Source organism: Lepidochelys kempii, chromosome 7 (assembly GCF_965140265.1).
Source record: "Lepidochelys kempii isolate rLepKem1 chromosome 7, rLepKem1.hap2, whole genome shotgun sequence".
Lineage (NCBI taxonomy): Eukaryota > Metazoa > Chordata > Testudines > Cheloniidae > Lepidochelys > Lepidochelys kempii.
In genome coordinates, this window is record NC_133262.1 from 1,579,291 (window position 1) to 1,602,375 (window position 23,085).

Genomic DNA, 23,085 nt, shown 5'->3' on the forward strand with positions numbered 1-23,085 from the left:
GCCAGCGCTCTGTGAGCAGCCCAGTCCTGCCCCTGCAGCGTTTACCCAGTCAGGTGTGTCACACCGCAGTGCAGCATCGCCCCATGGCACCCCCTTGCGATGGGATGACACAAACAGGTGGCGGGGGTTCGGAAACCTCACGCGGCTGGGAAGGGTGGAGGTTTGCAGAAACCGGCAGCACCGAGAAACACATCCTCGGACTCTGGCATTAGTAGTTTTCAAAACTTTATCTTCAGGACAGGCAGCTTCTTTGCACATGAATACAATACAATAAATTAAATAAATATTAAATAAGGGATGAACAACTTATCAGGTGCACACGAGGACATGGAAAACAGAAAACCAAGTACAGACAATGGTCAGGCACTTGCACATGCAACTGACAGTGCCAAGTCACTCAAATGAGCTAAGAGTAGCAAAAAGATTGAATGCAGGCTTGAACTTGGCAGATCCAATAAAAAGTCATGCCCTCTGAAGAATACATAAAACGACAACATCACATCACCCTGTGAAGAAGGCATCTGAGCTACATCATCTTAAAAAAATAACATACAAAATCCTCCATTCTTAGATTAGTCTCTGCTGATAAAGTGGAAAGAACACAGGAAGGGGCAGCAACACCCCCAAAGTACACACCAAACCCCAGAATCCCTGTCAAGAACATACAGTTAGAAAGGGTCATTGAACATGACAGGTCATTGGAGTCTTGTTTCTATTCCCGCTATGGTTACTCTCTTCCAGAAGACCCTTTACAATACACTCCTGCTATCCAGCTACCTGCTCACTAAGTGGCAGCAGGTTTCAAGTGTGCACCTGGAAGAGAGCAGTAATGCAACACACTGTTAACCCTTTGCAGTGCCCCTGGTAGGAGATCCCCTACTGCAGGCTTGTTTCTGGATGCACCTTCTTATGAGACACAGAATGCTGATAGGGTCCCTCTTGGTCTCCTTGTCTGGGAGGGTTGCATGGTGACAACATGCATCACTAGCCTAGTGCATCTCATATTTCTACTTGAGTAACAGTATAATAACACAATAATAAGTATTAGCAACATACCCAGTTTCCTAGTGCTGGGGCTATAGGACAACCCCCATTCTTTGGGGCTAATGTTCTGCTGAACATTTCAAACTGCTCCCAAAACCCAGAGAGCAATAAAAGGGAATTAGATTTCATACCAACACTTCCTCCCTCCCCCGCCTTCTGTCATGGCTAATCTCCTTGCTAGGCAGGGTAACTTGCAGCAGGACTGTCCGCAGATTTCCCTGATGCAATAAGTTGTCTCTCACGAGCATGGCATGTAACCTAATACTATCACACTGAGACAGAGCTGTGATCATCAGTGCATCCACCTGGCCTTAGGCCTGAACACCAGGCACTGAAGTAGCACACTGAGCCCTCTCCTCAGTTCAGCAACCTTAAAATAAATAAATAAGCAAGCCAACCAACCAACCCACCCATCTCTCTCCTCGGCCACAACTCCAGCCACATCCTCAGCAGGTGGCTGCACATCCAACAGGCTCACTCAGCCCTAAGGGCTGCATGGACCTTCACTTGTTGACTTTCTGGATGTACTAGCAGTGAAGAAATCCCATCTCCAGAGCTTGCAGTCATGCATTCAGCACGTGCCCTATGCTGTGGCAAGACAGGGATCTGTTTCACTCCTCACTACATTTCAAATTGTTTCCCTCCCACAAAAAAACCACTGACTGAAATGTACAGCAGTTAGGGAAGAAAACGCTTCAAGCTGAGGCAAGCTGGGAGTGACCAACTCCTCAGCACGTGAGGATCAGATGATGATACACAGAGACGTCTATTGTTCAGTTGTCCGGAGAGAGGCACTGGTACTCATTCCCCCATGTGCTTCCAATTTGCTACAGACACATTGGCATATATACGTAGCTCCATGACTGGGGGGCAAATGAATCACTTGGCAGAAGGAACCTTCATGAAACAGCCAAAAACCTAGCAAGGCAACCACACAAATCACAGGGTTAGAGTGAAACTCTCCCCCCCTCCCCCAATTACCCCAGCCCTGCTGCTATTGCACATAAAAGCTTCCCTTCTCCCTGATAATCAGCACAACTTAAAAGCATTTCAGAACCACATCAACCCCCGAGAAGGATTCACCATTAGCATTATGCTGTAAGATCTCCATAGTCACACAGCTGCAACACTTCCCTTCCTCCTAATACAGAAGGAGTGACACCCTCTGCCCCCTAATCAGTCTCACATCATGGGACTGGAATTTAGGGAAGTGGCTTAATGCAGAAGCTCAGTGAACCCACTTCCCATGTTCCCTCCTGGATTATACAGCCTCCATACCAGAGGGCTCAGGCTTGGCTGACAGTGCTGCCAATTACTGGTCAGGAGAGCCGAGCTGATGCTCTCATGCTCTGGAGGGAGAAGGGACTAGCAGCAGGATGCTCTAGGGACAGAAACTGGCAGGTGCCAAGGAAACCCCTGTGGAGGCAGCTAAAGAGAGACTGAATCAATTTCAATGGGAAAAAAACAGAGACCTAGGATTAAGAGGGGTTGAAACCCTGCAGACCCACTGACAGCACCTTTCCCCTGCAGAAGGCCCTGCCTGGAGAGGCAAGAAGCCTCAGCAAGGCAGAGCTCACTGATACTTGGACCTCCCCCACAAAAAAAAACCCCCTGAAATAAAAATACATGTGTTATCAAAATCTTCCTCAACCTCTGTCTCATTAGCATGAGGCCTGCTTCCCAACATGCTTGTTACTGGATTGCTTTTCCCAGTCTGACCAACAGAGATGCAGGTTACAGCTGAGCCTGAGACTTCTGCAGGGATGTGTGTGGGGAGAGGGGGAACAGTAGAATACCAAATATAAATCAATATAAACTAAACTGGCAAGTGCAAAAAGGGTCCCACAGTGTTACTGAAGAGGCACCTCCAAGCCCAGCTGTGCTGGGACACTACAATTCCACATGCATGTTGCTGTAGGATTTATCTACAGTCCATTCATTCTGGGCCTCATCCCCCTCTTTGGCATAGTGAGCCATCTCCTGCTGGAATTGGAGCTGGCGCCTCTTATTGGGATCAACATTGATCCAGTTGTTGGCAATCCATTTGGTTCCTTGAGTGACGAGGCAGCCTCCGTGCAGGGAATATTCATCCAGGTCGCCAACCCAGCCTGCAGAAGGAAAATAAACCATAACTGTCAAGTTGGGAAGCATTGCACTCTACTGTACCTCACAACCCTGCAGTGTCTCTCTAGGGCAGTGGAGTGCAGACAAACATGTGGCCGAGGACTAACTTCTGGCCTGCACATATTGTTCTCCTGTTGACAAGTACAACTATCCAGCCCAAAAGGAGATGCCAGACCACGTCAGCTACTATGATTTTAGGACAGTGACTTGGTTTAAGGGAGAAATCCAGGGATTAGCTTTGCCATAGCTAGCTAACTAATCACTACCTATGGACTTAACATTGGTGGATGTGAAGAACAGTTTTCAAAGCAGGACAGAAATGACAGATGTTGCCAGTAGAAGGCAAAATCCCATGGCTGCTGGAAGGTAAAATCTGTATTTTAAATTAATTAATTCTATCATGTAAAAGAAACAACTGACTTTACAGCAGCTATGGCCAATCCCCAGCACTTTCCAACAGCACTGCTGATTCTCTCTGACCTACTCCGCATCAAACTCACATCAGCAGCTTTTCTTTGTATTCTGTTTGTTTGCTATTGAACAGAGCCACTGGGATCTCAATTACAGCACACTGAGGCTCTCTATAGTCTTGTGCAGTGGCTGGAGCCCAGACCTGTCCTTCAGTCTCCCCATGGCAATGGTGCCTCATTACCTTCTGCTGGGATTTCCTGTAGGTGAAATCACAGGCTGCTCACAAGGCAGCTGTAATCCCCTTTCCCTTCTCCACCACGATCTCAAAATCTAGTGTAGTGTGTGTCTCATGCGGCCACCAGGGGCTTTTCTTGGGGCCACAGCCTCCTGGGCTGTGATTGGGGGGGGAGAGGGGGACAAAGTAGCAGTCCCCCCCTATTGTTCCTGGATGCACTGCCTTGGCGTTGGTTGCTGGGACCCTGTGGAGAATCTGGGGAACAATGCTGGAGGATCAGGCAGCCAGTGAGTTCCCCACCTTTCCAGGGGCAGTGGGGTTCAGGCTTTAGGCTTCAGCCCTGGGGTGGTGAGGCAGAGGGGGGGCAGGCTCTGGCCACTGAGCTTGGGGCTCCAGCCCCCACCCCCCATTGCCTCTGGCCCCCAACACCTCCCCCAACACCCCCCCACCAATCCAGGGCTTAATTTGTCCCCAGGCTTGACAGGGCTGAGTAAGTCTGCTGTGAAAAGCGATACTTGTATGCTCGTTAATACCACTTTTCACAACAGACTTATTAGCTAGCAATAAATAAATGACAATGATTTGGATGTGTGCATGTGCATATTTATTTGTTTTTCCTAAAGCTAATTAAGTATTTTAGGAAAAAAAGTGAGAGCACGACCACCAGCAAGAGCAAAAAATGTGCCCTGAGAACTCCTGATCTAGTGTCCCAATACCCTGGGTTACATGCACCTGCAATTAGGAAGATTCAAGCATATCCCAACCCTCTGTTTAGTCTGACTAACAGACAATAGAAGACTAGTATAAAAAGGAGCAGGCATTTACCATATATGTTTTTGAAGTGTTAAGAAATTTTCATGCAGTGGATTCTAATAGGAATCAAGAGGTGCACAGGAAATCCACACACGCCACTCTAGTCCCAGTATTATGGACTAGATTTTTCAGACAGACGTGGTGCGCAGCACAAGCATACATTCAAGTGTCTGATTAGCTAATGCACTGACCACTATGTGTGTGCCATCATGGTAACGGCAGACACACTGACACAGAGCTAGACTCTCTGAAAACAATATCCTGTGACATAAGAACAGTGGTCCCCAGGATTAATGCCTCTGCACCAGTGTCAGCACCTCTGGCTCTTGGGACTGGTTTCCTTTGACTGGGCCAGCTCTGACTCATCATGGAGCTTTGGCTTTGACATAAGTGTAACACTAAGCTACGACATCAATGACTATAAACTTGAAGGAGGAGAATGCAAAAAGAGGAGTGACTGTCTCTCAGCAGTGCAAATAGCTACACCCCATACTTCATCCAATGGTCAACATGCAGGGGGCAAAGAGGTACTCTGGTTATCAGGAATGAGGAAACCTGTGCTGACCACAGGGAGTAGGGACACAACTGCAGGTATGATGATATGTCATGGGGAAACCTGATGTTGGAGCAGGAATGGATGGAGGGAGATTAACCTCACAGCAAAGTCCTGTGTAGGCTGTATTTTTCTCCCCACATCCAAGATCTGATGGCTCTCTCCCTTTCTATCACACTTGGGCAATCTGTATAACGCATCATGCCAAAAGGACACTCTTAGAACTGAAGCCCAGGTTCCAGGATGGGTTAGAGCTCACACAGCTGAAAGGAAAGCAGCTAGCAATGGCTGGTACAGCCAAGGTCTTAGTCTGCTAATTGGGGAAGTTTTCTAAAGAAGTTAGGAACCATTCTGGCTGTAAACACAGGAAGATTCAGCCCAGCTACTACCAAGGAGAATTCAGCAGTGCTCATCAGTTCCTGGCTGCTGTTCCTTGGCCATCCTTTCAGAATTCATGTGAAGAAATGCCCTGACCCACAACACAAACAGCGAGGCCCAAAGAAACAGGCTGCTGTCCTCCCAAATCCTCTCTCTTCCCCTCCCAACAGGCATAGTGCTGAGGGGGGACAGTACCTTCCCCATCTGACAGGTAGTTGTACCAGAAGACAGCAGTACCCTGCTGTGGCTTCACTTGCAGGTTGCCCTTATCACAATTTTTCCGCGTGTCTCGTAGATCAACATCATTCTGAATCAGAGACTGAGAAAAAGACACGAGAATAAACACTACCCCGCAAATAGGACTGGGATGAGGAGCCTCTGCCCCCCTCCATCATATCCCCCTTTATCAGACCCTCCATTAAAACAGCTCTGTTGCATTAGGCAGAACAGGAGGCTCCCCTCACATTTGCAGCAGCCAATTTAGGCAGTACAGAAGTCAGTGAGCTGCCCGCCCTCCCCACCCTGCCCCAGGTGCTCTGCCATCCTTCTGGCCACGTGAATAGTCTCCCGTTCCCTTTGTGCACCAGCTAGAGTGACAGCGAAGTGCATGCAATGAGGAGAGCTTTCATCCTCCTGTGAGGAAATCTGCCAAGATGCAAGAAGCAAAGCAGAACCGGTGCTAGGGCACTGGCTCACTCTCCCTGGGAGGCTCTCCAATGTCCCCCTGTTAGACACAGCCCTGTACTAGTCTCTTCCTTTTCGGCTTTGCCACATGCATTATCAGTTGGTTTAAAATGTTCTCTTTTCCCCTAATTAGAGAGTATAGCATGTGTAAACCCAAGCCGCAAATCCGCCTTTCCCCAACCACAAACAAACAAACTCGGGCCAGCAAAAACACAGACGGGGGCAGGTGGGGGAGAGGCTCCTTTACCATCTCTTCATAGGTTCTGTTATCAGCTATAGGGAAGATGGTCTCTCCTCCCCCCGTCACATTGTTCAGGTAGAACAGCACTGTCACATAGCTGTAAAACAGAGAGCACAGCTGCTTACAGGGTGCAACTGGAATAGTGAAGATACCCACAGGCTGTTGCACAAGCCCTTCCCTAAACTCCCTATCCCCACAACCAATGGGCTAGATTTGCTGGCATGTGCATAGGGGCTCAAGGATGTATTGCCTGGCCCAGAACCTGAATAGACTGTTCTCCAAGGAGAAGGCTAACAGGGACCATCTCATCTGCTCCTAATGGTGTGGCTAAAATGGAGGATTATCCCCACTATGGAGCACTGTTCTAGCCTCCAGTGGGGATGGGCCAACAGCTTCCTGGAGCCAGTCAGTGCCTCTCTTGTACTGGCCAGAGGGATAAAAAGGGTTAACCCCCTCAGTCTCATTTCAGTTGAGCAAGGTAGCAAGCAAACCCACAATCTATGTGCAGTAAAGTGAGCTGCCTTCAGCCCCACATCTCACACCCAGATCATTTTAGATAGGTCTCTTTTTAAATCTGATCCCAGACTGAGCCCGGTCACCAAGCTGGCTTGGTGTGAAGCTAACAGCTAAGTGCACAACTCACCGACAGGAGGTCTCAAAGGGAGCGCTCTCATTGGCGATCAGTTTGGTGTGGCTACAAGCTGTCTCTGGGAACACCGGCCCGCTGTCCACGTGAGCATGGTAGTGCCCTCCCTGGTCATATCGCACAACCTGCAGGGGCTCGCTGTGCTCCACAATCTCAGGAGGCAGACGGGTCAAGCGCATCACCCTGGGGAAGCAGAAATGCAGGTCAGGGAGAAGCAGAACAAACCAACCTCCATCCATAGAGGTGACAAAGCCCTGGCTGGGATGTTTAGTTGGGGTTGGTCTTGCTTTGAGCAGGGGGTTAGACTAGATGACCTGCTGAGGTCTCTTCCAACCCTAATCTTCTATGAATCCCACTATGCTCACCAGGAACGTGCACAGTGCTCTACAGATAGGGAGATGCTTCCTGCCTCAAAGAACCTATCTAAGAGGAGGAGCAAAGGAGAAGAGCTGCAGCAAGTGGGCCCAGTGATAACTAGTCAAGGCCTTGATAAGACAAATCGATGATTCTCAAGTGTATAAACTATCCCACGGCCTCTCTCCCTGATCTTATGAGTTGGGGACTTCACACAGGTGTTAGGGTAGAAGAGTCTCCAGGATGGATCTAAGTGCAGGGAAGCTGGTTCCTCCCTTTTGAATCCCTTCTGTAGGATCCAGCCTGCCTCACAGCCTGTCAGCTCCAGCACCCGGTTTCCCCATGGGATGTCATTCTCAGCTGAGATGCAGAGAGCATTTTAAATGGTTTAAAACGTTCTCCTTTCCCCTAGTTAGAGAGAATAGTGTGTGTAAACCCAACCCCCTCAACCCTGAGCAGAAGCCAGGAGCCTGAGGTAAAGGGAACGTGCCAATGCACGTTCAAAAGGTACCCTAGAGGGGGCTCTGCCTGAATGAATCAAACTGCATTAGAACAACACACAATGTGGCAATCAGCCAGGGGCAGAAGGTGACATTTGTCATTTAAGTCAATTGATAGGTCACCTCGTTGCAGTAGCAAAGGGCCTCATGCCAAGAAGAAAGGTCACCAGATACCCAAACCTGCTTATAAGACGACTGGAATGCATGTTTCTGCGAACAATTCAACGATGTTTACTCACTGCACAGTCAACATCAGCACAATACAGTTGGTGAAACGGACCAGTGACCAGCACCTCCCTGCTCTAAGGAACTCGGGAGTCCAGAGGACCAGCAGGTACCAGGTGTACTTTTATACCTGAGTTTCTTTGGAAACACTGTGCACAGCACCACACCTAGTGCATACAGAATAAGGGGACCCATTGCAGAACTGGACAGCCAGAACAATGGAGCAGAAAAGCCTAGTCAGTGTTAATCAGAAACTTCCTGGCTAAGCTGCTCTCACTCAGCAGGGCTGCCACTTGCTGGGAAAGATTCCTTTCTGTACATGTCCCTGGAGATCTCCAGGTGCCATGTCCTCCCCTTCCCAAGGGTCCTGCAAATGACCCTATAGAGTTCAGAGATCCTTAGCAAAGCAGAGGGACCACGATAGGACTGCATGGAAGGGCAGAAAGACTTAGTTATCAATAGCCTTATCACATTTCTCATCCATCCCTCTGCTTCCTGTTCTGCATCATCCCCAACAGGATTGAGGTGCATGGGAAGCGAGCAATGAGACCAGACCTTCGTGCTCTAGGATTTCTGTCCCCCTCAAGAACTTCCTACATCTCCAATCATCCCCAAAGCGAGCAGGAACCTCTCAGATACACTGTCTGTAAGAACCCAGAGTAGTTACCCCTTTGGGATAGGGGGAAGAGGACTCCAATGGTAGGCCAGGATCACAACATCTGTACAAGGATTATGTGGGCTCTGGCTTCTGAGAATCTCCAAATCCTACGAAAGATTTTAATAGCAGCCTTTGGAATAGTAAGCTTCCGCTTCAGCAGGGACACCCCAACACTGCCCAAATAAGGGCCACGCTGGCATTAAACCAGGAGCCCATGGGCTCCAGCTAACAGGCACAAAGCAAACAGCAGCTGCTGCCCCACTCTGGTCAAAGTGGCATATAACACACTGGGACCAGTTCTCTTTTTGGGACACACTGAAGAGGAAAAAAGAAAAGGAGTACTAGTGGCACCTTAGAGGCTAACCAATTTATTTGAGCATAAGCTTTCGTGAGCAAAGAGCCACTTTTAGGCCTCGAACCACACTTTAGCCACCCACTTGCTAGGCCAGGACTAATTCTCTCAAGCCCACTGAGGCCAAATGATCTGCCGGGAGATGGAAGTGACTTTCAGCTGCATCTGTAGTGAATGAGTGTCTCAGATTAGGGCTTGTCAGGAGGGCTGGGTTTGAGGTCTGTGCAGGGCTGAATCCAACCTCAATGGATGGACAAATGGGGCCAAACCTTCACAGCAAGGCATATCACTGGATGTATGCTCAATGGATTAAACTGGTTTAGCTAAACTGGAATAAAACTACATTTGTTAGCAGTCAGTTCTACTTGGGAGAGATCCAGGGAGATGTACAAGTAGTTAAAGTAAATGCACAGTAATTACTGGCAAATTAGCCAACCCTTGGAATAGGCAACAATTTCACCCGGTGAATGTTTCCATTAGTTATCCCATGTAACACTGAGTCTTTGTGATTCTATGAGGCTGCTCCCAGAAGCAAAGAGTTGCTGAAGGCTTCATTTCTGTCCACAGAACAATGCATTTGTAGATGAATTTCAAACCTTAATGGGAATCTCCCTCTTCGGTGTCAGCATTCAGTGATCCCTTCTTCCAAAGGCTCTTACCCCATGATGACTGAACAGACCACCACCACTTTGTGTTGTCCCGGGACCCCGGGCACAGCTGCTTTGCCTTATGTGTATACCGCCCCCACCATGAGTGCCCATTCAACCTTTCCCCGACACAATGGCAGTGCCTACACAGCATCCTTCCCCTGCCAGTGCCTTTACCTTTGTCGTATGGACCTCATGACCTGATGTGCCCCCTCACCCTGGTACAGCCACGTGTGTTGGCTGTTCCGCACCAGATCACTCATCTTCACTTTCTGCCTCCCCATGTACTTGTGGAAGTCACGAATGTTTAGCTGTTTAAACTCCTCCAAACTCAACACACCTATGAAAGAGAAGGAAAGCAGGCTGTCTTTTCAGCTTTCTGGTCCAGGTGCATATTTCCCTGGTAGTGTCCTGCCTTCAGGGACAGTTACCTACCGAAAGGCACCATAGGGTTTTACCCTTTGAAAGCACACCATTCCAAGGGCCTGCAACTGTGTCTGAGGGCTGCACTGGCAACTCACTGGTAGCCAGAGAGCCACATCTGAGAGGTGTTAAATAGGGAAGACTGCACTTGCTCTTGTCTTCACAGGTGCATCGCCGTATTAGAGACAACAGGTCCCAGCATGCAATATTCCGTCTTTATCTGGGCAGAGGCCATGCTGGGACCTCTAGGAATGCAACAGCCATGAGATGTAGAACTCTGGGGCTACATTTTGGTTACCCATATTTTCACTGTGAAGAGCTCTTAAAGAACACAAAGTAATCTACCAAAAAGAAATAAACAGCCCCTCCAGATTTGCCCTTTGAAATGCCTTAGCTAAAAGGCTGCACTGCCACTTGTTACTGGATGAATAAATGGACTCTGACTTGAAAACTCTGCAGAAGGACTCTGCCCACGTTTCAAACAAGAACGTATCTGCCAATTTTAAACAGTGAATGCAAAACAGTTTATAAACTGATTGTGAAGCTTTTCTGCATTTATGTAATTCAAAGACAAAGAGAAACATGAAAGGCAAATGCAACAGAGTATGTTATAGTTACTGTGAGAATGACAATAATCAAGAAATGAGATGTAAAAGGTGGCTTCCATTAAAACACAGACATTTTCTTCCACGGGTGTCCTGATATGCATGCCTGGACTCTCCACTGTAATGGTGATGTGTGAGCAGCAGAGGGCAGGATTATCTTTTTGTCTTTCCCAATTTATGGAAGATCCTGACATTTTCTATTTTAAGAAGAATCAGGTTTGGGGGTCTAGCCCCGTGTGTCATATGCTGGCAGTGTGGCAACCTCATAGACCAGCACAGCAATCAGCATGTAACCAGACAGTTCTGCACATCTAACTGTGGACTAGAAATGTTAGCCTCCAAAAGGAGGACCAAACACCCAAACCAGCTGCCCCTGAACATAAGAGAACTCCCTGTGCTGACAAGAAATTATGGTTCATAGCCACAGGTGGACATAGAACCCCACTGTCCCCTTTCCCAAGAGGGAAGAAGGGGGCTTGTCAGAGGGAAGGTTAGGACAGTTTCCCCAGATGCTGAACTATTAGCTGTCACCATTTCCAGCTGTCTGCACACACCCTTCTGTCCCAACCTCCCAGTCCTGCCCCTCCGCCCCGCCTTTAAGGACATAGTGCCACTTCCAGGTTGTGAACTGGCCTGCCCATTGTGCTGGTAGCAATGGAGGGGAGCAGGACTCTGGAAGTGAGGCCCTGCCAATGGCACAGAGCACGGCCCCGGGAATGGAACTGAAGCTTCTCATTTATTAAAGTTCAGACCGTTAGATAATCCTCCCTTTACCCAGCCAAGGACCTCATGAGCCAAGAGCACTGAGGCAAGCATGCTGACCGGATATTTAGCCAAATTTCCCATTCACCAAATGCTGCTCCCCAGCTCCAAAGCAGTTCCTCTGGGGCTGCTCAGAGAGCCAGGCGACTGGAAGTGAGTGTGCACAGACTGCATGTTTACTTAATTTGATTAGGAAATGGAGAGTCACTCAATTGACGGCACTCTAATTAGAGCAAGAGAGGTTAAACTGCATGCCTGGGACAGCGGGAGCTCTTGGGAGGCCAGGGGAAGGACGGGCGGAACTGGCTCTTGGAACATATTAAAACTCTGATGGCAAGAGAGAGGGAGAGAAGCACCAAGAGTTGACTGAGGAAACTGCCTTCATGTCCACTGACCCCGACACCCTTTCATCAGGAAGGGGAGCTAGTAGGGCAGCTCTCCAAATTTGTGAGCGGCAGGAAGGAGACATGACTCACCCCTGAACAGGTGGGAGTGTGGCAGCAGCATCTTACAGCTCTGGTAATTAAAGGGGCTGCAGGTCCCCAAGAACTAACTAAAGGGAAACAAAGCAGAGCTGCACCCAAAGGATTCTCCATTATGCAGTGGCACAAATTAAGGCATAGCTTACAGGCAGAGGCATGGGTTCTGTTTCCAGCTCTACAGGCAGCCTTTTGTGTGGGCTCAGGCAAATCACTTCTCCATTTGAAAGTAGGGTGTGTGTGTGAGAATAAAATCTACCTACTTCACAGGGGGGCTCTTAGGGTTGGTGGTGACTGGCAAAGAGAGAAAGTGGACTTTGTGCCTGGATTCTCCATTTTGGTATATATAAAGCAGGCTTTTTCCACAGATGAGGCTCTGGATCCAGCCTCACATTACAGCACTGGATCTGGTCTCCAATACGCTAGAGATAAAAGAGATTCTCAGAGGCTGTATTTCAAAGCCCCTCTCACCATTGCCATCAGGATCTGCCTTGACTGCCGTGTACATCTCCCGGATGCTCTGCGGGGTCATCCACCTGCCATTCCCTAAGCGGGTGTGGGTCAGCACCTGAAATTATGAATAAGATAGTCACATCCTGGGCAATGATTTGCTCCTCTGTAATGCTAATGAAACCCTATGGGCTGGTAGCTCTGAATCCTGAGAGAGCTTCTTTGAAGGACATCAGGTAGCAGGGCTCCAGTGCAACACCTGAGAAAGGGATTCAAATGGAAGCTATTTTGCAACCTTAGCTATAACAGTGTGACCAGCACCTGCTCTAACATTTCAATTTATGCCATCATAAAGCACAGCTGGGAGTAAGCCAGCCAACAGCCAAGCAAAGGCAGCACGTGTCTTCCTTTCCCTTGGAGGGACAGTCAGCTGAACAGCTACAGAGTTAATGTAGTTCACTTGTGCCATTTAAAGACTTTCATAGGGAATGGTTTAGAAAGAAATGTTTGCTCTGAGGAGGATCCAGGAATGAAACGCCTCAAAGAGCTAGAGACAGACTGACTCCAGGCTTTGGAGGAAGAAGGCCTGTTCTGCAGTCACACTATGATCAAGAGCAATACTCAGCAACTACATAGGAGCTTTTCAGCTACATACCTGAAGTTACTTCACAAAGGAGGGTAAGGGTCATTAGCCCCATTCTACACCTGGGGAAATGTGAAGCACATCCAGGGGAAATGACTTGCTTAGGGTCACACACTGAGTCAGAGGCACGACTGGGATCCAGGTTGTGACTCCCAATCCTGTGCTGTAACACAATGGCCATATTTATTCGGAGGCCTTCTCTGCACTTGCTTACCCTAGCGGACTCAGTAGCTTACACACAGATCTAGAATTCTAACCAGCGACTCTGCAGTGCCCTGCCCACCATGGGAAGGCACAGCTAGCTCAGCAGGCTTCACCAAGCAAAGCCCTGCCGGTGCCAGCTACAGCCCTGAAGATATGAAATAACACAAAACTGCACATTTTCTCTTATCTCTGCATAGTTCAGCCCATAGGAGCCCTTTACCCAGCTGATCAGAGCAGACATTTCCTAGCAACCCCCCAGCAGGATCACTGCTACTGAACGTTTCTCAGATTTATAAGACGTCTCCCTTCCATGCTGCAGTCCTGTAGAGACCTGACCTCCTCCAATGAAATAATGAAACGTTCTGTGCTGGGCTCCAGCCATGCCTTGGTACAATTAGCTATACAAGGATGAGCAACTTCACAACAGCCTCTCTTCTTAAGTCCCCATATCAAACCTCTCTAGGTTTCTCCCCACCTCTCTGAGCTGCAGCTGCCCATCCTGGTTGTGATCCAGCAGGTTGAAGATGTCCATTTGGCTGATTTCTATCATTTCCATGGCCTCCTCATAGTCTTCAGTAGGCAGGATCTGGCTTTTCTGCAGCCCTTTCAACTGAGCTAGGTGGATAATCAGCTTACACTCTTCTTCAGTCAGGAAATCTGGAATTTCTGCAGGAAAAAAAAAAAAAGGAAGTGGGAATGAAAGACCAAGGAAACTGTTGCAGTGAAATCCCTAACCTATAGCAGACAACAAAGAAAGGGGGAGAAAATTAGAAGCTTCCCAACAGATTTGGGGGAGGAGAAAGTTTAATATCCTTTCCTTCAATGCACCCCACTCATCCCCATGGAGCTTGATCCCAATGGGGCAGCACAGAGCACTAACCATTGGGCCGCTAGGGACTCTACTAAATACCTAGTTACAGGAAATTACTCTAGAGGAAGAGAACCCAGAGCCTTTGAGTTGGGCATGTTTGCAGTGCTGTCAGGCTTTCTTTGCCCCCATTTGGAGGGGAATCTGGCAGAGAACCAGGTGCTCTTCAGTGGAGCCTGGCTTGGAGAATCCACTGATGTGAAAGGCCTCTAACCTCACTCCCACACTCTCAGTGAGGTGGTCTCGGTTCCAAATTAAGATGCTTGATCTCTGAGCACAGAGTTATACCACAGGGGAAGAAGAGAGATTCCACTGACAGTCACAAAAATAAAGGGTAGGTGTATTACAGACTTTACAGAACCAAGACACTATATCTAACACATGTCCATTTTTAGCAACACAAAGCTAGCAGCTTATAGAGCCAATACCAAGATTATATACAATTTTCGAAGGAGAAAAGATCCATCTGTGATTATGTAGGCAGAAGAATTCCAGTCAAATGGAGTTTGGGGTTAACAATCTTGGTCAGTGAGATACTGGAGAGATCCCATAGGACACATCAGCTACACTCAAACCTCATTAGTACTGAAGATATTGTAGGAAGGGGGAAAAGCACATCTAGTCCAGTTTTGAAAGCTCAAATACCACTCTCCTGCTTTCTGAACTACCTCCCCATGAATTTTGGCAACTCTCTTGGCTAAGAACAGACCACAGTCCAATCAAGAAACACACTGAAAAGAAAAAAAATTAAGGTAATTGCTTCTGTTTAGAATGGAGGCTATCTGCTAAAATCCAGAGTGAGCAGGCGGCTTCTAATTCAGTACAGCTAGGTGTTAAGTCTGCAGAAAACAACACTGCTGCTCGCTTCCCAGGAAGCCCCCCCAAAAAACCACAATGTGTGTCCAGAACTCCCCTGGTAGGGAACATTTCCTGTGACAGGAGCACACAATCCTCTTCATAGAAATACTGCAGAGCTGCAACATCCACTTGCCACTTTCTAGTTAGTGGCGTAACACAAGTTAAGAACTGAGCAAACTGACAAGCAATACCCCCAATACTTTAAGTTCCCTAAACTGGACTGAAATAACATGACAATAAAGGTTTTGGAATTTAATTACCAGCTAGAGAAGGAACAACCTCTCCTAAATTACAGCAGCTGGATTTCATACCAAAATACAATTTATATTCACTAGAATGAGCTTTCTATGGCACAGACTGCTAGATGAAGTTTGTCAATCAAATGCTGGTAATCCTGTGTGTAAACAGTTTCCCAACTGGGGAGAAACCTCCCTGAAATGGTTAACTTCCGAACACAGGGCCATCCCACCCCACTGCCTGTTTAACAATGGATCAAGCTAAACAAATGGCTCCTAATTGACTTGGGGCAACACTTGATTGCTTTTCCACAAAAACAAAAGGGAGGAAAACACTGGCATTTTTAAAATAATGACTAATCCGGAGAAGAGAATGGGCCAGCATAATGGTGTTGAACAGAGAGCTCCAAGCCAGGGGGGGCCCAAGCTGTTCCACAGTGTGTGCCCCCATCAACACCTGCTGATCTCAGCCAAGCCCCCTACAAAAATCCAAACAATCAAGGCAAACACAAACTGTGGTATCAGAGCTCAGAGAGGGTTGCATTTAATGAGACTGGATTAGCAGAGAGGTGGCTTCATGCTATAAAAACCATCTCCCAGTCAGGAGCAAGTCCGTTCTCAGTGCACTGCACAAGGCAGAGAGGCTCACCTGCTCTCTGAACATTTTACAGCTACTGGTCCGAAGAAAGAATGAATGCAGCAAACTGCAGATTTCCTGCACTGAGCATGCAGTGGCTGTTGGCTGTCTTCATATGTCTGTTAAACTGGGGCTTCTCAGGAGTTTACGGGTACTTCTTGAGGAGCTCCTCCAGGTGTATGCTCATTCCAAGAAGCATGGCCTTATGCTACGACATTGGATATTCAGATATGCGCATCCCCAACCTGCTGGAACATGAGACTATGGCAGAGGTGATCCAGCAGTCTTCTAGTTGGCTTCCCTTGCTAGCCAGAGAGTGCCACCCAGATGCCAGGATCTTCCTCTGCTCACTCTTTGCACCTATCTGCTTGGACAGGTAAGGCATTTCAAATATGTTATTTCAACATGGTCTGTTGGATAAAGCTTCCTAATAGGAGAACAGTCTCCTGAGATGGGCTGGGAAACTCAATTGCTAAAGTCATTTAGAACTAGAATGGACAAAGCAGCAAAGTATTGTAAGGAAGAGTGTGGCATGGGCAGGGGGATGAATGAGATGACTCACTAGGGGTTTCCCCCCCTCTACCTGGGGGCATTTCTGAGGGGAAATAAAAATCCTGCCAGACAACTGAAATGTGTCCTTGGTTTTGAATTTAATTTGAAGATCAGTTGCCTTATAACTCACACACTTTTCTAACTGTAATTACTTCAGAAAACCCACTGGTGGTTTTCTACCTGCAGACCATGCTGGTCTTCACCCAATGCTCCAGCTTCTGTATAGTGTGCAAAAAACCCCCATCTTCTCTTCACTTCCACACAGAGGCTGGCCATCCCTGAAATATCAACACAGTAATTCGCTCCTCTCCTTGCCTCCCACCACCAGCAACCCTTGTATTCCTGCTTCTAAATTCTTTGCTCTCCTGTTCTAGGTGTTGGCCCCCTTTGTGTTTCTCCCCCTCCACTTGTCTCTCAGACATGGCACATGGGCTCATCTGGAGTCCAGTTTCTTGCACAGTTGCACACAGTGAATTTCCCCTGTGCTGCACACAGTAACTCCTCTCTCCTACTTCAGGTTTCCAGTAACTTTACCTATAAAGATCCTTGTCTCCCACTCCTCTTGTGCAGAACCAAATAATCCTGCTCCTGCGTCACTACCAGTAACCTCTCCTTACACAATACCCCCCCACACACACACACTCCAGCACCTAGGGGTTCTTACAAAGGACAAATCCTGGTTTTTGTGGTGGCTTGGCAACAAACTGCAGAGCAATTTAGGAGCTCCAGGGACCTGGTTAGAACAGAAACACAAGCAGCAGCTGCATCACTAGAGCAAGCACTTTCACCTTGGGAAGATGGGTGGCCGTGGCAACACCCTTCACAAGGAGAAGGGAACGGCTCTCGGCCCATAATTTCATCCTATTCTATTCTCTCCCATTTGTGTCAAACACTCAAACGTTTATTGTTTGGTTTCAAAATGTGCATATTCACAGCGTATGTCAAAACTGCTACAGCACTATTAACATGCAAACCTGTGGAGGCAAGGCCAATCCCAATTTAAAACACCGGTACAGACACTTTACTAATAGTTTCTGGAAAATCAGTACCAATTTTTGAGACAAAGAACTCCAATATTTCCTTCCTAGAGAAAACCTCTGGGACCGTAATTGTTGTATTCTGCCTCCTGCAAACTAAAGCTACTGTAGGGAATATGTATGTCATTCCAAGGTACAACATACTGCTGTTAATTTAGGAAGGCTGGTGGTTTGAGCTTGCTCTGGAACAGTTAACCCTTCACTTGTGCTTGCAGGGAAAAGCTCGAGACTCAGCACAGTCCCGTTTCTCTCACTAGGTTCATCTACCCCTGCCGCAGCCTCTGTGAAGCTGTTAGGAACAGCTGTGCTCCAATCATGGCTTGCTATGGCTACCCATGGCCTGAAATCCTGAACTGCAACAAGTTCCCTGCAGATCACAACTTATGCATTTCAACAATCACTGATGAAACCACTTCGAGCAGGAGAAGTAAGGCATTTTTCTAACCCACTTTGCCATAGATAACATTTAAAGGTGAACTGCAAAGCAAAAACAGGGGCCTGTGCCATGTTTGGGCTTTTCTTTTTAAAATGACCTCTTAATTCTGCTAGGCTTTTGTACAACAGAAATGCTGGTTTTGTGCACCAAGGAGAATTCTGTGGTGACTGGAGAACTGAGGAAATGAGACAAAACAGAGCAGCAGCTAGGAGGGGGAAGAATTTTTAGTCAGACTATTTAGAAGTCTGCGGTTTTATTTCTGTTAAAACCTGTTCAATTTCAATCACTATTTAACATTTTGGAGAAGGAGGACTTTGTTATAGATTTAATATGCCTGCCCCTCCAAGCAAGGCATGAGAGTTAATGCTACACACGCTCAGATAGCCTCAAGATCGTCCAGCAAAGCCAATGATGTTCAGCTCAATATTCCCAAAATTAAAGAAAAACCATTCAGGCCGCCTTTGTACATCAGAAAACAGCTAAAAAGGGCACAAGCTCCTCTCTTGGCCAGTGGGTGTGAAGCAACATTCAAACAGCTTTGAAGTAAAAATTTAAGGAGAAATCCTCCCCAGCACCACCCTTCCCATGTTGTGCTCCTTTAGCTGGGCTGCTGGTGTTACCAGCATTTCCAGAACAAGTGCATAACAAGACAGTTCTACCACACATCTGAAGAACCAATCTCACTCACTAAGGGTTGGCCCCTACTGTAGCTGCTGTTAGGTGACCACGAGTGTAAAGACTCATCTAGACATTCCACACACATTTGTTCCAGGCCACAGGGTTCATGGAGCGTCTACATTAGTACCGACAGTGGTGTCTGCGAACGTGACTTACGAGAAGACGTGAAGCTCTAGGCTAGACAAACTCCGCCTGCACGTTTAGCAGCGCTATACCCTGCTCTCCCTTCTGAATGACCCTCAGGCAGTTGAATTATTCGCTGGTGCTGGGCACCTGGGGCTGAAAACAGACTCTGGAAGACCCTGAGCAGAGCACAGAAGTGATGTGCTTTAATTTCAGAAGGGGGGAAAACAGCTAGATATGTCTGCCAAATAGACATCCATCCTTCCCAGCCCATGCAACAAACAGCATTTACATTGCCTTCAAAAGCAGCTGCCCACTGACTGACCCAGCCTAGCTTCCAGCTGGAAGCTAGGGTAAGTCTTCAGTACGCGCCCCCCCCCCCAAAAAAAAGTGTCCTTAACTCAGGTTAGCTACCTTGGACATGGCTTTTACCTCGGGTTAGCAGCTTGAGTTAAAGCCTCCAGGGGAGCCTGGGATTGAACTTGAGCACTAACCCCCTAACCCAGTTGGAAGCAGAGCTGCTGGGTCTTCATTGCTGTTTTAAGCCAAGTTAGCTAATGAGTTAAGAACGAACCTTTGCTTGTTTGTGGTGAACACATACCCTGAGATGCCATGAGCCGTGACAGAAGGGAATGGCAAAGCTGAGCATAAGCAAAGCACAGAGGAAAATAATGGATGAGTGGAGAAAACACCAAGGCAAACGCAGACAATGGTGGACACTGTCCGAACAAGTGGGGAGATGATTTTTCCTTCAGTAATTTCTCACTGCTGCTGCCACTGGTGTTAGGAGTGAGTGTTCCAACCACAGCACCCACCTACTCCAGCTCTGGGCAAGTGGCAGTAACACAGGGACGCGTGTAGGCAAAGATCCTATCATTTCCCTCCTTGACAGTCTACACACAAAGCCCAAGACGCGAATGAGTCAGAGGCTGCACTTCATCTCAACCCTCCAGTGAGCTGCTCCAGTTCAGAGGGGCAGCACACTGATGGTGGAAGCTGGCAGTGTCACTGTTGTTGCTGGGCCTGTTAGAGCACTTGAATCTCCCAGGCTCTCAATGGCACATCAAGGAGCTTTTGGAAAAGTTCAAGAAGAATGCTATAACTCGGTCTCTGTTGCAGCAGTGCCCCGAGCCAGCTGTAGGGACTGTGAGCTTGAGGAAGCCAGAACCACCAAGGAGATACTGGAAAACTTCTGTGCCAACGATTTCAGTGAGTACACATACCTTTTCTTCCCACCTCAGACGCTGCTTCCCCTCTGATAGCCAACCAAACAGCAGCATCCCCTGGAAGCCTCTTCTATTTGCTATAAGAAAGACTTGGAAAAGGTATGGCTCCAGCTTTACAGTTTTCATTCCTCACCTATGTGCTGAATGTCAAGTGTCCAAACTGCTCAGGGCTGCTCTGGCAACTTGCCCACAATTCACGGCTTGCACCAAGGCCAACATCTTGCATTATGCATTTTTGATTGGTTTTGGTTCTATTCCCCCATACGCTGCGAGAGCCAATCATGTGGTTCACTTTGGAGGCCAGAGTTCAAATCAGATTCCTATCAAGGCAGATACACTTGGTCATCTCCAGCCTACACACATCAAACCCCAACACAGTTATCCCAGCAATTCACTGTTTCTGCTCTGAGGCCAGAGACTGGAGCAGGTAGTGGGGTTGGGCCAAACAGCTTGCTTAACTTTTAATTTCCACAAAGTTCTACAGCATTCAGTCACATAATCTTCATGGCTAAATCCTGGACAACTTTGACAAGGATATTAGTGCTTGCAGCCCCTGCGCTGAGAGAAAGGCTAAGACTGGAACACCTAAGGGAGTGCAGAGCAGGATTGAGGTGCACTGGACAGATGCACAAGGCCATCTGCACAACCACTTTCTGCCCTGTGCCTCTGTCTATTCAGTGGCATTAACCTCCTTCATGAGCACTCATCCTTCCCCCTACTCAAAGGGGAGCGGAAGTGAAGAGAATAGTTACTGGCACTAGAAAGGCTGTAATCACAGATTTGGAGGATTACAAGTTGAGCACAACCTCCTCCGATTTGGCTGGGACATCACTGAGTCAGGGAAACATCTATGACACTTATTACATTCAAAATGGAAAAGTTCTGTATGTTGCCAGCAGAAGTGGGAGTGAGGTAGTTAACCACCAGCAGTAAAGAAATCCCAAAGGGAATGAACATAAATCAGGTGGGTAATAACAATAGGTAACTGTTTCATATTTGCTTCTTCCAGCTGTGAAAATTAGAATCTCCAGGAAGAACATGACCTCCACCATCTCTGCTTTTGACATGGATTCCAAGCTGGAGGTTTTGAAGCATGGCCCCCTCCTCCGGGCGGAAATCCACCCAAGACTGCAGCACTGGCTAGACCTAGATGCCACCTGTGTTCGCAATATCATGAGAGGTACACACACAGGAGTCTATGTCATCAGTGGAGAGGTGCAGAATGACAAGGTGGTCGTAAACAAGGCCTATGCATGGCACAAGAAGAACAGGAACCTGCAGCAGGCTGTGCGGCGATGGAAACACCACCGGTGCCGAGCATAGTCTGGCAGGAGATTTCAGAAATCTCTGCTCCACTCATAGGAAATTGCTCCCCTCCCTGTACCTAGAAAACGATCCATGACAACCAGGGCTTTGGGGATGTGGGTCGGTACAATGGCTATCTTTAAGTGGGATTCAGTGTAGTCAATAGCCAAGGTCTAGAGGCCATACTACAGAGCATTTCACTAAGGGATTGCTGTACAACATGTTAATTAATTAAGAGCTTAGGGAGTCACCTGTTGCTCCAAGAAATGGAAAGACACAAACATGCTGTGTTCTTCTTTATCTCCTACTGCACTGGAAACCCAGTTTCTAATAGATGTGGCAAGCTTGTGTAGTAGCAGGAATAAGTGAATTGAAGTCCTCAGCTTAGACTGGACAGGAGGAGATACCTAGTAGCTATTCTTGTCTGTTCCCTTCACACTGAAACGTGGTAGTAATTTCAGTCCTGTGGTTTGTCCCTGAAACACAGACTTTGCATAAGTGCAAGCTTGCTGTGGGCCCAGAGATATTACAAAGACATTTCCACACACAGATCACCTTGCTTGGTGAGACATGTGGCCAGCAGCTGTATTCACCACTTGCAACTACGCCACAGGGCTGCCTATGTAATGGATAAAGTTTTAAAGGAGACCTGCAAAGGAAAATGTTGGAATTCTGCCCTTTTTACTTTCTGCTAGGAAAAGGTCGCCCAAAAGGGTTAATTCACTAAGGGAATTAAAAAAAAAAAAAAATCAGTCTACCTAGGAAGACCCTGGTGACTGAAGAACTAGTGAAGTGAGGATTTCCCAAGAGTCAGGACAGAAAGCTGAACAACTGGGAGACTAAGGGATTTTTAGTCAGACTGTTTAAAAGTCTTTTTGGTAGCACCCACTTAATTCCAGTGACTAGCATGCATTTTGGAGAAAGGGTGTCTCTGTTCAAGATTCAATACACACCCCTTCAGTGATGTACAGTCTGAGACCATTTGAGAAGTCCCCTGTCAAAACCTGGGAAGATCAGACTCAATGATAAACAAAGCAGGGGGAAAAAAAACTTTAAATATATCCCTCCATGCCTTCTTTCTTTATCTAAAAGAGTCAAAAATAGCAACAGGAGCATTTTTCTAAAATCCTTTGCAGATCCCCTATATCAAAAGAAGCACTTACAGCAGTCATCTTCAAGGACAGGTATGGTTCTCCTGCTTTCCAGACAGGTGTTGCTTTTCCAGAATTCCTGGTGAAAGTAAATATGTATGGAGGTATTCCTAGACTAGAGCAAATACAGTAAACACAGGATTGAAATAGGGAAGCAAAGAAAAGCTTTGGGGGTAAATGGGTCTTCCTTGTACAGTGACAATTGACATGTTTACCTATAATGTGAGGTTTGTTTTGTTTCTTGATCATCAGTCATTTACTTTAACGATCATCCAGCATGCGGAGGGGAGATACATGGAACATTTGTTTGGAGAGAGGTGCATTACAGATACCATTGTCGGTCTAAGTGCTCTGAAAGTGTTTCATTAATTGGCAATCAGATTTTCTCTTTATCTCTGGCAGTACCTGAGGAGAGGCTTGCGGCCCCCCGCAGGACTTTCCTTGTTCAAATTCAGTTGGGGAAATTGGCCACATCCCGATATTTGTGCAAATTTAACTTCTGGACTACTGAGGCACAGAGTATTTTTATAGATTCATAGAGTCTAAG

The 23,085-nt window shown here is 47.4% G+C and overlaps 2 protein-coding genes across 3 annotated transcripts in view; one reads left to right on the top strand and one right to left on the bottom strand.

Annotated features, from left to right (window-relative positions):
- Positions 1–208: 208 nt before the first annotated feature.
- P4HTM (prolyl 4-hydroxylase, transmembrane) overlaps positions 209–23,085 on the bottom strand; it is a 28,044-nt gene continuing 5,167 nt past the window's right edge. The window contains exons 3-10 of one of the 2 annotated variants that reach the window (XM_073350886.1): positions 13,907–14,097; positions 12,606–12,702; positions 10,043–10,205; positions 7,127–7,312; positions 6,490–6,580; positions 5,754–5,877; positions 2,910–3,152; positions 209–1,962 (exon numbers count right to left, since the gene is read on the bottom strand). In XM_073350886.1, coding sequence (XP_073206987.1) covers positions 2,935–3,152; positions 5,754–5,877; positions 6,490–6,580; positions 7,127–7,312; positions 10,043–10,205; positions 12,606–12,702; positions 13,907–14,097 — 1,070 coding nt within the window. In that variant the 3' untranslated portion in view covers positions 209–1,962; positions 2,910–2,934. Of the gene's footprint in view, positions 3,153–5,753; positions 5,878–6,489; positions 6,581–7,126; positions 7,313–10,042; positions 10,206–12,605; positions 12,703–13,906; positions 14,098–23,085 lie in introns of both variants that reach the window. The other variant, XM_073350885.1, reaches the window with a different exon arrangement.
- Positions 16,201–21,405, top strand: LOC140915403 (secreted frizzled-related protein 5-like). Its single transcript, XM_073354993.1, has 4 exons — positions 16,201–16,406; positions 17,877–18,046; positions 19,976–20,065; positions 21,092–21,405. Exons 1-4 carry the CDS (start codon positions 16,210–16,212, stop codon positions 21,403–21,405), a joined length of 771 nt encoding a protein of 256 aa, XP_073211094.1. The 5' UTR covers positions 16,201–16,209.